Below are 13,581 nucleotides of genomic sequence, written 5' to 3'. Positions count from 1 at the left end.
AAGTAACAACATTTTGAGGCCCTTTTTCAGCATAGTCAACTTCTTACACCTAGCTTTATTTTTCAGTTGTTTGGCATGTTGGTGAATGGGGTCTGACTTCCTGCTTGTAGGGGCTGGTGTTTGAACATGGCTCACATCCGCTTTCACACCAAAAAAGAAGAGGAGAATGTAGCATTTCTCCTTGCTGCAAAATAGCTCTTTGAGTGGCAGTGATGTATTGGTGTGCAAGTCTGTAATTAGTGAGGGTACACACGATGCTGTGAGCCACCAGGTGCAGTTTCTCTTGATATCTTTATAATACTTTTCTGAAGTCGTGTCTTCCAGGTGTGGATTAGGGAGTCTTTTTAATTCTTTGTACATCTGATATTTTATAGTTTTAAATACTCTACTTGTACTGATAGAAATGCCAGTACACCTGAAGTTAGGTGTAGAGTTACGAATAGGTAGATAGATATGTTGATTTATCTATATCTATCTATCACAGATAGGTGCTATTTAACTTCTAGACTATAATGCCTGTGAACTTCTCACAGAGGTGCAAATCATTTATTATGCTGTCATATGACAGGCATAGTGCCAGAATTTCTTTGTTTCCATGTTTGAGGTGATATCACTTTTCTTATGTCTTTTGTAACGTAGAGTGTAGCACTCTTAACCTTACAGCCTTGCTATTAATCTGTTTCACTATTTCTCATTGATGAATTCCATTTCTTTTGAAAATACTGTATCCAGTTGTGTGCTAGAGTCAATAAAATTGACATTTGTGTAACAAGCTGTGGCATTTTCTCAAATTTCACTGAACACTGATTTAGTGTGAAACTGTTGATAAAATCTTTCTTGCTAGCTGTAATAATACATAACTTTATTTCATATCAGACAAGTACTGCTTTGATTTATACTAGCCTACATAACTGTCATGATTACGTAAACTGATGACTGTATTGTGTTGTTCCTTCTCTTTTCAAAGGATTGATATATAAACATGAACTGCTTTGGAACTGGAAAACATTCACATTCTAGCAATAAATCTAAGTTCTTCCAAAAAAAAAAAAATTAATAAAATAAATAGGTTTTACTACTGGCCTAATTATATTTATTGGTGCCTCTGTTTGCTGGAGTGTCTCACCTGTGTTGTACCAGCAGAAACATTTACCTATGATAATCTAGAGAGGGTAAAAACCCATCCCATGACAGTATAATGTATTTGCCCTTAAGTATACATGGCGATGTATATTTTACCTTTAATCCTAGACAGTCTGTAGCTGCGAGCTTGTCACAGAAAGTGGGGGTTTTTTTGTTGGATTTTAAGGTACAATGCCAAAACTGTACAGATTGTAAATGTTCTTCCGCATGAAAGATCCATCTTCTAAAACAGGTTTAGATTTTCAGAGGTTTGGAGGAGGGGATGACTGGGAGAACACTGGGCATTTTTGGCACACTCTCCTTTGTGCAGCTGGCAGTCTAACTGCTCACTTCAGTAATACTTAATGCAGCGTATGCGAATCCATGGAAGTGTAATTTATTGTCTAATTCTTTACTATTTTAAATCCAGAATTAAATGGGGTTTTATATCTGTGCTTATCAAAAGTTGTCATGCTGTGTGCATTAAAAATATTGCTTTTCTTATGTAAATATAATGCTAGCATTTCCATCCCAAACAATCAGAGGAGCATGGAAAGACCTACAAGGTATAATATACATACTTGTGTTGTGTGTAGCAATTGGGGAACTAGTAGTTTTCTCCCTTCATGTTAGATATACGTGGTGTTCCTTAGCAGAAATACTACTGTAGAAAGTCTTTGTTTCTTTTTCTCTAGACTTCCACTAGATAAACTTGAGTCCTTTAGCTCCCTATGGGTACTGATTTGAGTCTTTTTAGTTTCCTAGAAAGAATGGCGCTCCTAGGGTGACTCCCTTATTGTTTTATTTATTCTCTTTAATAGAATAGGTGACAACGGTGAAAATATTGGTATTAATTTGATGTGTAAATCTTGCAGCTCAGTCACGTATGCCCTAATCCCTTCCTTACAAAGACACTACTTTCAGCCAGTTTCATCAGCCAAGAAAACACTCAACTCCCTTAGTTAATGCAAGTGCATTCAGCTCCTCTGACTTCAGGTCCATTTGGACAAGTTTGAGGACCATAGTGGCTGTGTATTGTAGTGTAATTTCACATGCTGCAACTTCAGGTTGTAATTTTTTTGTACTTTATAGACTGAGTGTGTCCTAACTGGTCTCTGTTGTACCATTTTTTTAGCAGGTTCTCTGACTGGCAGCCCTCATCTTTCAGAGCTTTCCATCAATTCCCAAGGAGGACCATCAGTGGCAAACATGTCATTATCTCCAAACTTGAGCCCTGATGCCAAGCAGTCGTCTCCCTTGATAAGCCCTTTGCTGAATGACCCATCCTGCATCAGGACTGAGGAAGAGGAAGAGGTCAAAAAGAAGGTAAGGCAGAGGCAGTGGGCTTTGGCCCTCCTCTTGGTTGTGTTGTGTCTGCTGTTATCAAAGCTACTGATGTCTACGCCCCTTGCAGCTTTCTCATTATAGATCCACATAATTAATTTGAGCTGAGACACTTGGTGTCTGCTGCCCTCAGTCATGATATGTCCAAGGGCTCCCTGTGCTTTTGAGGCTGAGAAACCGATTTAGATTGGGTCTTGCCAGAACCACAGAGGGGCTGCAACTGAGAGCTCAGAGGCCTGGACTCATCCTCCTGAACAGAGGTGCAGAAGTTAGGGAGTTAGCTCCCTAATCCCTCCACAGGCCTCCATATCCCTAAGGTGGGGTAAATTGGAGCCAATCCTTTGGGCAGCAGTGTTAATTCTGAGGGTTTTTTTATAGGGTCCCTTATAAATCTGGCCTGTTTTTAGGGAGAGGAGTTTTATTAGTTTGATGTAACAAAACAGTTAGATCCAGTGTGGTATTGGAGGGAGAATTTCCAGGTAACAGACAGAAAAGGGGCAGTGTAGAGCCTGTGTGGAAGCATAGAACCCAGTCTGTCCCTGCAGGGAGGAACACTGGGACCATTTGGGAGTGGAAAATACTCTCTTTGAACTCCAGCCTGCAGTGCTCAGCTGGAAGTGTCTGGCTCAGCCCCATCATTGCAGCTAAACCATAAGGGAGCATCGCATCCAAAACTGCCTTCAGTGACAGAAATGATTGTGTCTGAGCCAGGGTATTCTCAGTGTCTGCCAGCTCATCCCTCCTGTGCTGCAGGAAGACGCAGGCTATGCTCGTGCTTCTGTTGCCTGCTTTTTTTTCCTGAGCTGGGAGCATCAAAGAAGGTAGGAACTCAGCTGGCTTTGGTGAAAGTGGCGGCATGTGTATGGAAGACACATGAGAGCAATCCAAGGAGAAAAGCCAAGAATCTATTAATAGACTCCCAATTCTCTCTGCCAGCCCAAGGTACAGCAGCAGGCTGTTGTAGTTTATACCAGCTGATGATGGTTCCCATGGCATTATACCCTGACTGGGAAATGCCCGCACGGTATTGCTTCACATCCCTTTCTGTTGCATGCTGTACATTGCTGATCTTCAGGGAGGAAGCACAAAGCAAAAGATTTATGGATCTTCCTTTTAACTTCATGAGCAGCACAGAGCAAGAACTGAGAGGTCAGAAGCGCTTTTGCCTCTTGGATAACACAGGAAAATAAGGGTTGGGTTGGTTTTTTTCTGAAATTTGAAATATATAGAATGCCCTAAAATCCTTCCTCTCTCTCACTGCTAAGTTGTCCAGCTGCACTGAGAAGATCATCCAGATTAGATTATTTTTTGTTAAATATTTTGCTACAGATTCTTGCTCTGACAATGAAACCTTTAATAATTAGGTACTAATTTTTGCAGCATTTCTCGGATTCAAGTGGTTGTCTGACCTGCAAAGGCGATATATGTGTATGTATATATATATCCTGCTCCACAGGTGTGCAATAAGACCAAAAGAACATCAGCTTTGAAAACCTGGTGGGAGAAAGAAATCTCTGAAGAACCCATAGAAGGTGTTTGTTCTCTTGTGTTGGCATGGCAGAATTGTTTCCAGGGCTTCAGGGCTTATGAAAAGTCAAGCATGAGTCACAGTAACCACAAGCAAGGGTCACTAGTTTGTAACTCTCTTGGTGATTGTTGTCTGCAGTGTTTTTTTTTTCTACAGAAAGCAGCTCCATAAAAGCAGATGAAAACCTAATGTGTTTGCAATTTGCAGAGGTTCCCAACTGAGAAGGCTTACTTCATTGCGAAAGAAGTAGCAACCACAGAACGAACATACCTGAAGGACCTTGAAGTCATCACATCGGTATGTTTACTTTAGCAATACTGGTGGAACATGTGCAGCAGCAGTCAGCCAGTATTTCACCCGCTCCATTTAACACCGTAACTGTTCCACACTACTTTTATGTGCTGCACTGTAGGTATTCTCTGTGGCACACAGGAGTACAGCTCTAGGGAGGAAGTAACACAGAAATCAGAAAGTGAAGGTTTGCCCTGTGGTTAGTAACATACACTATGAAGCCCTTTCAGGTTGAGGAACTTGGAACACAGTTCAGTTATTCTTTCTTTCTCTCTTGCTTTGTGGTTGAAAACCCACAGGCATTTTTAGTAATTACAATGATTTCTCTTAGACATGAAGTTCCTCCCTAGGGGGTCATACTAATGTTTCCTTCTGACTTAAATGCCTTCCATTTATCGTCAAATACAGTAAAGCACCCATTGGAATGTTTCTGACTTTTCAGTAAATAGAATTCACCATGAAATAACTTACTATTTTGACTATTTTGTAGCATCTTATCAGTGTGTGATTGTTAGAATCACTCGGACAAGTGCCTTCTTTGCACACACAGCAGTTCTGTTTAATTTTCAAGAGCAACATGTGCAAGATTTGGCCTTAAACAATAGTTATCTGTGAGAGGGAGCTGGGTCCAAACCCTCTAAAAGTATTTCAGCAGTTCTGTCAGTTCCAGACTTCCCAGATGTTTAATTGCCCAGTGTGTGAACCTCTGTGAGGTTGTCCATTGAGGGTGCATTGCCACTTCTTGCATCAAATGTAGTAAAGAGGACATGCTGCAGGGAAGAGTCTGTTGCTACCAGTAGGGAACCAGGAAGAGACACCTCCTCGCTTTCTCTTCTGCTGCAGGATACCACATGGCAGATGAAGTTGATCTGACACCAAATTAGACACAGCTGATGTAAGCTGGAGCAGCATGGTTGTTAGAGCCAGCGGGGTAGCTGTGGCTTCTCTGCCTACTGATCCTGGCTTTGCAGAGATGCCAGGCTGTGTGAGACAGTGATCATTGCTGCAGTCCTGACAACAGATGTGCTGCTTTCATCTTTCATTTCACTCAGCATCTGCAGAAGCAGCAAGTTGTACCTCTTCATAGCTCCCTGCCAGTTTCTGCCTTAGGCCAAACCACCACCTAACTCTTTATCCTTGTAGCAGGCAAATTTGAATAGAGCCTTAGGAGGGATTTTAGCTCATAATGAGACCCATCAGCTGTGCCATGCAGGTCTCTGGCCCAGGTGGCCACTGGGAGAGAATGAGCAGCCACTGTTATTAGAAAAGACAGAGCAAGTTTCACACATGAATTATGAGACCTGGTAGGCCTGCAGTTCTTCAGTCTTAGTTCTGCTTGGTGCAGAAGTGAAATGGCATAGAGGGAGGCTTAGGATTACTAAAGGTAATAGTAAGCCTTGGCAAACCCCATAGTCCTCTGGTTTTATATCACCCGTGTGTTTCCTGTTGTAAAATAAAAACTGAGCAGGAGCCTGTTGCAGTCTTAACAGTGCTGGGCCTGACCCTCCTGTTTCCTGCTCCCAGCATCTTGTCTTAAAAGTGCAGCATGCTGTGCTACTGGTTCACTTTGCAAAACAGTTCTCTGTTCTCTGTCTGTGAACAGCACTGTGAGCTTAAGTGTTTGCTATCCTAACTCCTGTCAATGGGATTTCAGACAGAACTCAGCAAAGTAAAATGCAGAGTATATTTCACTGGAACACTTCTAAGTGTTCTCTTGAGAAAGTCCTCTTGCACCTGCAGTATTTGCAAATCCAATTTGGGATTGAAAAGAATTTTTGAGATGGCAAAGAGGAAGGGAGTTTGTTTTGCACCCATGCAGGGGCTGACCACTGATAAGAGCACCAGGCCAGCAGGTAGAGAGCGTTGGGATAGCTGGAATTACATCCCTCGTGCCAGCTGGAAAGCTCCCTGGGTTAGGTGTATAGGTGTTTAGTGCAGGCAGCGATGGCCATACCTGCTGCATGGCACCCCCTTGGTAACTGTACTTCTTTTCTCTTTGTAGTGGTTTCAGAGCGCAGTGAGTAAAGAGGACTGCATGCCCGAGACTCTGAAAAATCTCATATTTTCCAACTTCGAACCTTTGCACAAGTTTCACACTGGTTTTCTCAAGGAAATTGAGCAGAGACTTGCTTTGTGGTAAGATTTATTTGTTTTGTTGTTGTTATTTAGCAGTGTTATTTCATGCGGCCTAGCACTTTTGCACTCCCTTTCTTTGCTCGCTCTTTGTGATTTGATTGCTGTGATTCATTTGTGAAGCTATAGATGTTGGTTGTTAGCGGGCTGCATGTACTGAGTCATGCTTTGTTCATGTTTACTTGACAGACTCTATTGTTCAGGTGTCTCAGTCAGGTACAGACACATGTAAATGAGATCGTAACATTGGATGAAGCTTTCTATTGCAAATGTCAGTGTTTCTATATGGCTGCCCTTCTGCAAGCAAGGCTTATGAGTCATAAAGAGGAGGAGGTGAAGGACCAGATCCTGTTTCTGTCTAATAGGGCTAAGCTGAGATAAATTTCAGAACAGCAGCAGCAGCCTGTTCTACAGCACCTCATACTTGGCACTCTCAGAGTGCACTCTACAACAAACAGAGAATGGACCATCAGAAGATTACATTGGGCTTAAAATTTTTCTATCCTTAGTTTAATAGCAGCAACAAAACACGGCATGTGTGTGGAAAAGCTGTGAATTCAGTAATTCTTCCCAGGCAGTGCTCTAACTCAGTGCATTTAATCAGTGACGTCAGAGCAGACGTGGCGCACAGAAGCCCTCTCCTTGCTGTGATTAGACCTGTCTGGACTGGAGTGTTATTTTCTGTGTAAACATCCCTGGTGGGTTATCTTAGGTCCCGGGAGCCAACTTTTCCTACCCAGTTAGAAAAGTGACCGTGGAAAACGCTGTGAAGGCAGTGAATGTGTACCTTGCAGGCAGAGCGGGTGAGTGCCAATCAGTTTAATGCCCATATAACTAATGAATCAAAGCAAAAGCAAGACACAATCTTAAGAGTGCCTGAGTTTAGCTCTTGTGTTGTGATGAGCAAGGTCACGGAGTGAGAGCGCAGCACTCTGCAGACTAATACTCTCCAAACACACCTTGCAGTTCCATAGTTAGTGTGTGGTTTTGGGGAAAATAATGTGCTTTTGCCTATTAGAGCTGAAATCCTCAGCTATCTGTGGTTGCTGCTTGACAGAAGCTTACTGCACAGCAACCCTGCCTGCATGTCCTTTTTTTCGTTGGGCAGCTGCTGCTGTTTTAATTGAATCAGGATATTTACTGGTTGGTACTAATTGCTTTTCAATAAGGAATATTTATGGCAGGTACACTGAGAGGACCTTTTCAAATGCTATGAAGTTGTGATTGTTTCTCCACCCACCCTGTAGGATTAACTGCACTTGAAACGGGGTTGAAGGATGTGTGGTGAGAAGAGGAAGATCTGTAATTCATAATGTGCCAAGTTCTGCTCTCTACCAGACCATTCTCATACAGTGAGCTTTAAGTGTGCTAATTCCTAGGGTGCGTGTTGAAATAGATTCCCCGTGTCTTCTGGTTGCTAGTGTTACTACAGGTGTATGCCAACCTCCTGCTCAGGTGTGATGCTTTTCAGAATTGAATTATGTTGCAATAACTGCCTAACCCAAGGCTATTGGGTTTAAAGAATAGAGAAAGTAGAAAACAAATCTCTTTTGAACTCCACAAGAGGTTCAGAAACTGCAATTAAGACTTCGTGTTTTCCAGTTTGTGCATATCAGGGACAAAACTCTGCAGCCCCATTGGAGGTCCCCAAACACAGGCACTGAAGTGAAAATGTAATATCTGGGAAATTCAGCTGGAAGAAGAAACTCCTAATGAACATTTAGGCTTTTTGATTTTTGGTGGTTTCATTTTTCCCTCCTCTTCAGTTAGCTTCTTTTAGAGCTGAATTAGCCTTTTGTTTTCTAGCTTATCCTTGTGTCCAGAGGCCGTGCTTTCACAGAACAGCGAACCTCACTCTAAGACTCCTAATGCCATATTAAACCTGTAGCCTTTCTATGCTACAAAGTGCTGATGTGCTGTGAACTTGGTTTGCAATTAGAAGATATTCTGATGAGGTAACTTTGCTCCAGCTGGACACCTCAGTCTGACTTTGGCAGATCAGCTCTTGCATGTCCTTCCATGGTCAGCGTTGGGCCGCTGTGAATTCTCTGTGAGCTGCTCTGATTCATTTGACAGGAAAGCAGTCACATTCCTGCTCCCGATCTGGACCCAGCTGGCAGCTGACAGCTCGGGTTTACCTAGTGTGTAAATGTTTGCTTTTTAAAGTTCTGGAAGATTTGAATATGTGAAATTGTGGGGGGAGGCAGAGTAGCTGACAGGTGTTGTTTCAGAGGTGTTGGTGTTTTTATATGCCACACATGCTGAAATAAGTCGCAAGCAATAAACTCTTATCCTGTAGAGATTACTGTTTAATTAAATGGCAAGACAAAAATAAGCTTTCTCTCAGTGTGTAAAAGAGCAACATGGTAAGACAGCAGTGTGGTGAAGGTCACTTAGCTCGACGCCAATGCTGTTGTGATCATCCCCATACCTTTGGCCCTGGGTATTTTAAGCCGCTGGTTTCAACACAGAGCACTGACCAGTCTCTAAAGCAAGTACACAGATCCTTGTGAGTCTGGCTGCCACTGAGCTCCATGACACCACTGCAGGATACAAGCCGGCTCATTTATATCTGATTTATCTGCATCAGTTCTTTTACCAGGTAGTGGGGAAGAAAGGTGAGACGAGCATGCTCTGCATTCATCAGAAATAAAGGATCTTTGGATAAAAGTGTAAGACACTTTATCAAGCTCCCGAAAGCCCCCACTCCTCAGGTGTGCTATGGGAGCTCCTGGGATGTCGTGTGTAGGCAGTACAGCCTAAGCATTGGTTTGCTTGTCACAGAATCACAGAATTGTAGGAGTTGGAAGGGACCTCTAGAGATCATCGAGTCCAACCCCCCTGCCAAAGCAGGTTCCCTACACCACGTCACATAGGTAGGCGTCCAGGTGGGTCTTGAATATCTCCAGAGGAGACTCCACCACCTCCCTGGGCAGCCTGTCGAAGGTGTGTTCCAAGCCTTTGCATTGTGTGTTGGAAGCTCCTGCTGAAAGCTGTGCCTGCTCGTACCTTGGGTCACATTGAAACTGATGCTCTTCAAAAAGACTGTGAAGGGACTAAGGCCAGGGGAAGATTGCTCATAACAGCTGTTAGATAACTCCGTGCTTTTAATTGATTTAAACATCAATAGATTTTTTAGTATTTGGCTCAAAGAAGCTCAAGTAATGCATATTATTAAAAGCATTTCTGGCTTGCTGGATAGCTTCGGAACTGTTTGAATCTTCTACTGAGCATCTTAAGAGCTGGTATCCTTTTGACCCAGTTATGGATTCTGGCAGGACTGATTTGTTTCTTTTTACAACTCACCCATTTTTCATACTAAGAGCAGAAGATCCCACTGAGGACATTTGTAACAAGATGAGAACTGATGCTGACACCAATAACCAACTGCATAAAATTGGAATTTGCTGCACTTTTTTTTTTGCAGCCAGAGTTTCATTCGGGCCATGATGCTGAGCAGATTCCCAGTGCTTTTACTGTGTGGCATCACCAGATCAGCAATACGATGGTCTGGTTGGTCCCCAACCCTTTTTGCTTCTCTGTACAAGAAGTATCTCAGTGTCTTAAAGCTGGCTCTTACTGTCTGGGGCCTGGAGGTTTTATGTTGAGGAAGAAGAGACATGGACATTGCAGTGTGATGTGTCCATTAGCATCTGGCCAGCTGACTCTGAGTAGTCACTTGGACTCTACTCCTCCATTTACGCAAGCTGTTTAAGGGGACAGTCATTTGGGCCACACGCAGTATTTTCTTGCCAGAAAGTTGAGCTCATCTTCCCACACCCATTCAGGCGTTTGTACTGAAGGTTTCCAAGCTGATTTCTGTTAATTCTGACAGAATGTGGCAAATGGAAAACCATAAATTTCCCCCCTTGGTTGACTGCTATGCACTGCAGAGAGCAATGCCAGGGCGAGCCAGAATAGCTACATCTGCCCTAGGAAGCCCCATTAAGAAGTGTGAATTGGTCTGAGGGGCCCTTATCTATGTGCTGGAAAGAAAAAGCCTTACATGGTTTCAAGAAATGTAAGCAGACTCATCCTCTCACAGGGAAGCCAGTAATTTGAGTTCCTGTTCAAAGGCACTTCTGAGGAAAGCTGCTGCTGGGTTCTACCAGATGTGGCTGAGAAATATGTGTCTGGTAATTTGCAAGGAAGCTCTTAGATCTTAGCATATGAAAGGAAAGGGTTCAATCAGGATTCTTGGGAGCCCCGGTTTGAAAACCTGTAATAAAAAGCACTCAGAGAGGTGTTAGGCAGATGAACTAAATGCTGATATATTAACCATTTTTTTGTTGGGGAAGTAGTGCTTGTGGTCTGGAAAAACAGCCTTATGATCAGTTTATATAAACAAAGCTGCAATCTTTATCTGCCTTCTTACGTGCTCAAGTGCCAACGATTCAGCTAGTGTGAAAACCAGCTGTGATGGTGAATGTTAAAGATATGGCTTGATGATAGAACTTCAGTCAGTAGTGCTCTTGGAAAGCCTAAAGCATCTAAGTGCTTAAAGATGAGCTCTACTATCCAGGAGGATATGCTGTTCTTAAGCCTGTAGCAGAAGGTCACTCACTGCACATGTAATTTGCTGCAATTTACATTTTTTGCTGTAGTTAAAGGGCTGCAATTTAAATTGTTACATTGACCTGGAAAGAAATCTGTAATGAGATGAGATGCTTTTGCTTCCTTCTTTACCTTCCCACCATCACCGCGCTTTTGTTCCTTCTGTTGGCCATCCTGGAGGACTGAGGGTAGTATGGGCTGACCTGGGATTTCCTTTAATACATTTTTCAGTGATGTGCACTGAAAAGCTGCAAATTTAATTGGAAAACTCAGTATAGCTACTTATGTAGTCCCTGTAAGTTGAGCTGGTGGCCTTTTGTAGTATTGTATAAGGTATTTTCTGAGTCTCTTATCAGGTGAAAAAGATTGGTCACCTTTTACTTCACCTGTGGTTATATGCTTGCTTGTGTAGAAAGGAAGGAGCTGTTTGGAGACAAATGGGAAAGGAGTGGTATCTCCACTGCTCAGCATGACTTGAAAGCAGCATTAGACCTCGGCACAGCAGAGTGAGGGTGCATTATTTTTGAGGAAACCAAATCCTATATAAGAATTGAGAAACAGTAATCTTATAACACCCGTACATACCTCTGTTGTTCTTTGTGTTATAGATTTTTTTCTTAAGAGTGTTTATTTAACATAGTGTTTTTGTAAACATGGAAATGCTACTTACAGTCACCACTAACACAACCCAACTTCCTACCCCAACATAACCTTTGGTTTCAGAAGAACATGAAATGTCCTTTAGAGATGAATTGATGAAGTGTGTTTTTCTTGTTTACATACGCTTGTGAGTGCCTGAGGCACTTAACACAATAGGACATAATTAAAGACAGCTGATGAAACTGGATATTGTTTAGATGAACGTGGAGCAATCCCTTGTTTATCAGCTGAGTCTCTTTGTCTATGGGAGGATGAAGTGGGGGATGTTGCCACATAGAACCCACAAACCATGCCCTCTGCATGTCCTGGTTAGAAGGGCTCACGGAGAGAGGTTATCTACCATGGATGTAACAACATTTATCTTTACAAAACAAAATACATGTCAGAATATACTCATGTAATAATGTTGAGGTTTAAATTATACACATTGTATGTTTCTGTGTGTGTCTTACCAGTGAACAGTATGTTCCTAATAACTTCAGTACCTTCTATGATTTGGTGAGTGTGGGACTTCTCTGGCTAATGCTGGTACTGAGGAATACGCAGAGTTTTACCATCTGGTTTTCCTTTTGTTCCCCCTTTGCAAACACAGAGCCAGAAACTGGAGAAAGCCGATATATCCACCAGCAATAATACAAAAAGGAGGTCCTGTTATTCCTGGGTTCATTGAGAATTTACTTGTAGTCCTGCCCTCTCCCATGGTAGTGCACTGCTTTAGCTGAATTGCAGTTGCCCTGCCTGCAGATCAGTCTCCCAGTATGCAGACATAGGAACTGCACTGGATTTAAAACACTGAGGACAGCATAGAAAAAAAAGCCACCCCGCAGGAAACTTGGAAGCAGTATTAGCAGCTGGAAAGAGAAGGAGGCAGTGGCTCTGCCCTCCCCCTCCCCTTCCCCCCCACTGGTTTCCTTTGGAAAATCTAACTTAATTGGAACAGTTTGGTTCTTATACTCATGCTTTTTCCTCCTGTGTTCTCTGAAAGATGAGTTTGGATCCATTCAGTGTGTGGCATCCCTGCCTGTCTTGCACATGGGTTCGAAGCAGAAATGTCTTTTTCATCAGGAGCTGAGCTTCTCCCAGAGGCAGCACCCACTCATGCACAGCTGGCCGGGAGGGAGTGGTTTGCAGTTCTAATACCGAAAGTGATATACTGAGAATTAATTCCCTGCCAGTCTGTAATGCTCATGAGTCAAACCCAGGTGCTGGGCAGATTGCTTTGTCCCATTGTCCCTTGCACAAGCAGAAAGATTTTCAGGGTGGAATCTGCTTGTTTTTGCTATTCTTAACAGTGGTGTCCTTCTGCCGTAAGCCCATGTGTAATGATGACATTTTGATGCCTTCCTTTTTCTGGAGGCATTTTCAGTCTCCTCTTGTACGTTTAAAAACCTTGGCAGTTCTCTTTAAAAGTCCAGTCCTGTGAAGTTCTCTGGCCATGAGCCCCTGGTTAGGGCCAGAAAGAAATGAGCTGCTGGGTTCCTTTGTGTGCCTGTAAGTGATTGTACAAGTGGTTATATCGCTCGACTAACCTGTGTGCTTTCTGTTACTGACAGGGAAGGCCGCTCTAATGCTCACATTAAAGGAGGTCACCAAAGAATCGGGGATGTTATGCTAAAGAACATTCAGAGTATGAAGGTAGGAATGATCTCATAACTATTAAGCTTTCACGTGGATGAGCTTGTGTTTCGTTTTAGTGTGATGTTACATGCTGTGCTCAGTTTTGCCAGTTGTAATCAAAGCTTATGCTATACAAGTTTCCTTTGATAAGGTATCGTGTTTGGGGAGCGCTGGTATTGCCGAATTGCAATCTAACTAAACTTCTTAGCCCTTTTCCACAAACTCCCTCTCCAAATTTAGGAACAGTCAGAATCACAGCATGGCTTGGGCTGGAAGGGACCTCAAAGATCATCTTGTTCCAAGCCCCTGCCACAGGCAGGGTTGCCAACTAC

At 42.8% G+C, this 13,581-nt stretch overlaps 1 protein-coding gene across 5 annotated transcripts in view; it reads left to right on the top strand.

The window, feature by feature from the left end:
• Positions 1-13,581, top strand: part of FARP1 (FERM, ARH/RhoGEF and pleckstrin domain protein 1) — a 196,241-nt gene that overhangs the window by 166,684 nt on the left and 15,976 nt on the right. For 4 of the 5 annotated variants that reach the window (XM_032442028.1, XM_015851538.2, XM_032442025.1 and 1 more), the window contains 4 exons: positions 2,258-2,448; positions 4,202-4,291; positions 6,288-6,421; positions 13,186-13,267. In XM_032442028.1, the coding sequence (XP_032297919.1) occupies positions 2,258-2,448; positions 4,202-4,291; positions 6,288-6,421; positions 13,186-13,267 (497 nt within the window). The remainder of the gene's footprint in view (positions 1-2,257; positions 2,449-4,201; positions 4,292-6,287; positions 6,422-13,185; positions 13,268-13,581) is intronic. The other variant, XM_032442027.1, reaches the window with a different exon arrangement.

This window comes from Coturnix japonica, chromosome 1 (assembly GCF_001577835.2).
Source record: "Coturnix japonica isolate 7356 chromosome 1, Coturnix japonica 2.1, whole genome shotgun sequence".
Classification (NCBI taxonomy): Eukaryota; Metazoa; Chordata; class Aves; order Galliformes; family Phasianidae; genus Coturnix; species Coturnix japonica.
This window is presented reverse-complemented; position numbering and strand designations above follow the sequence as displayed.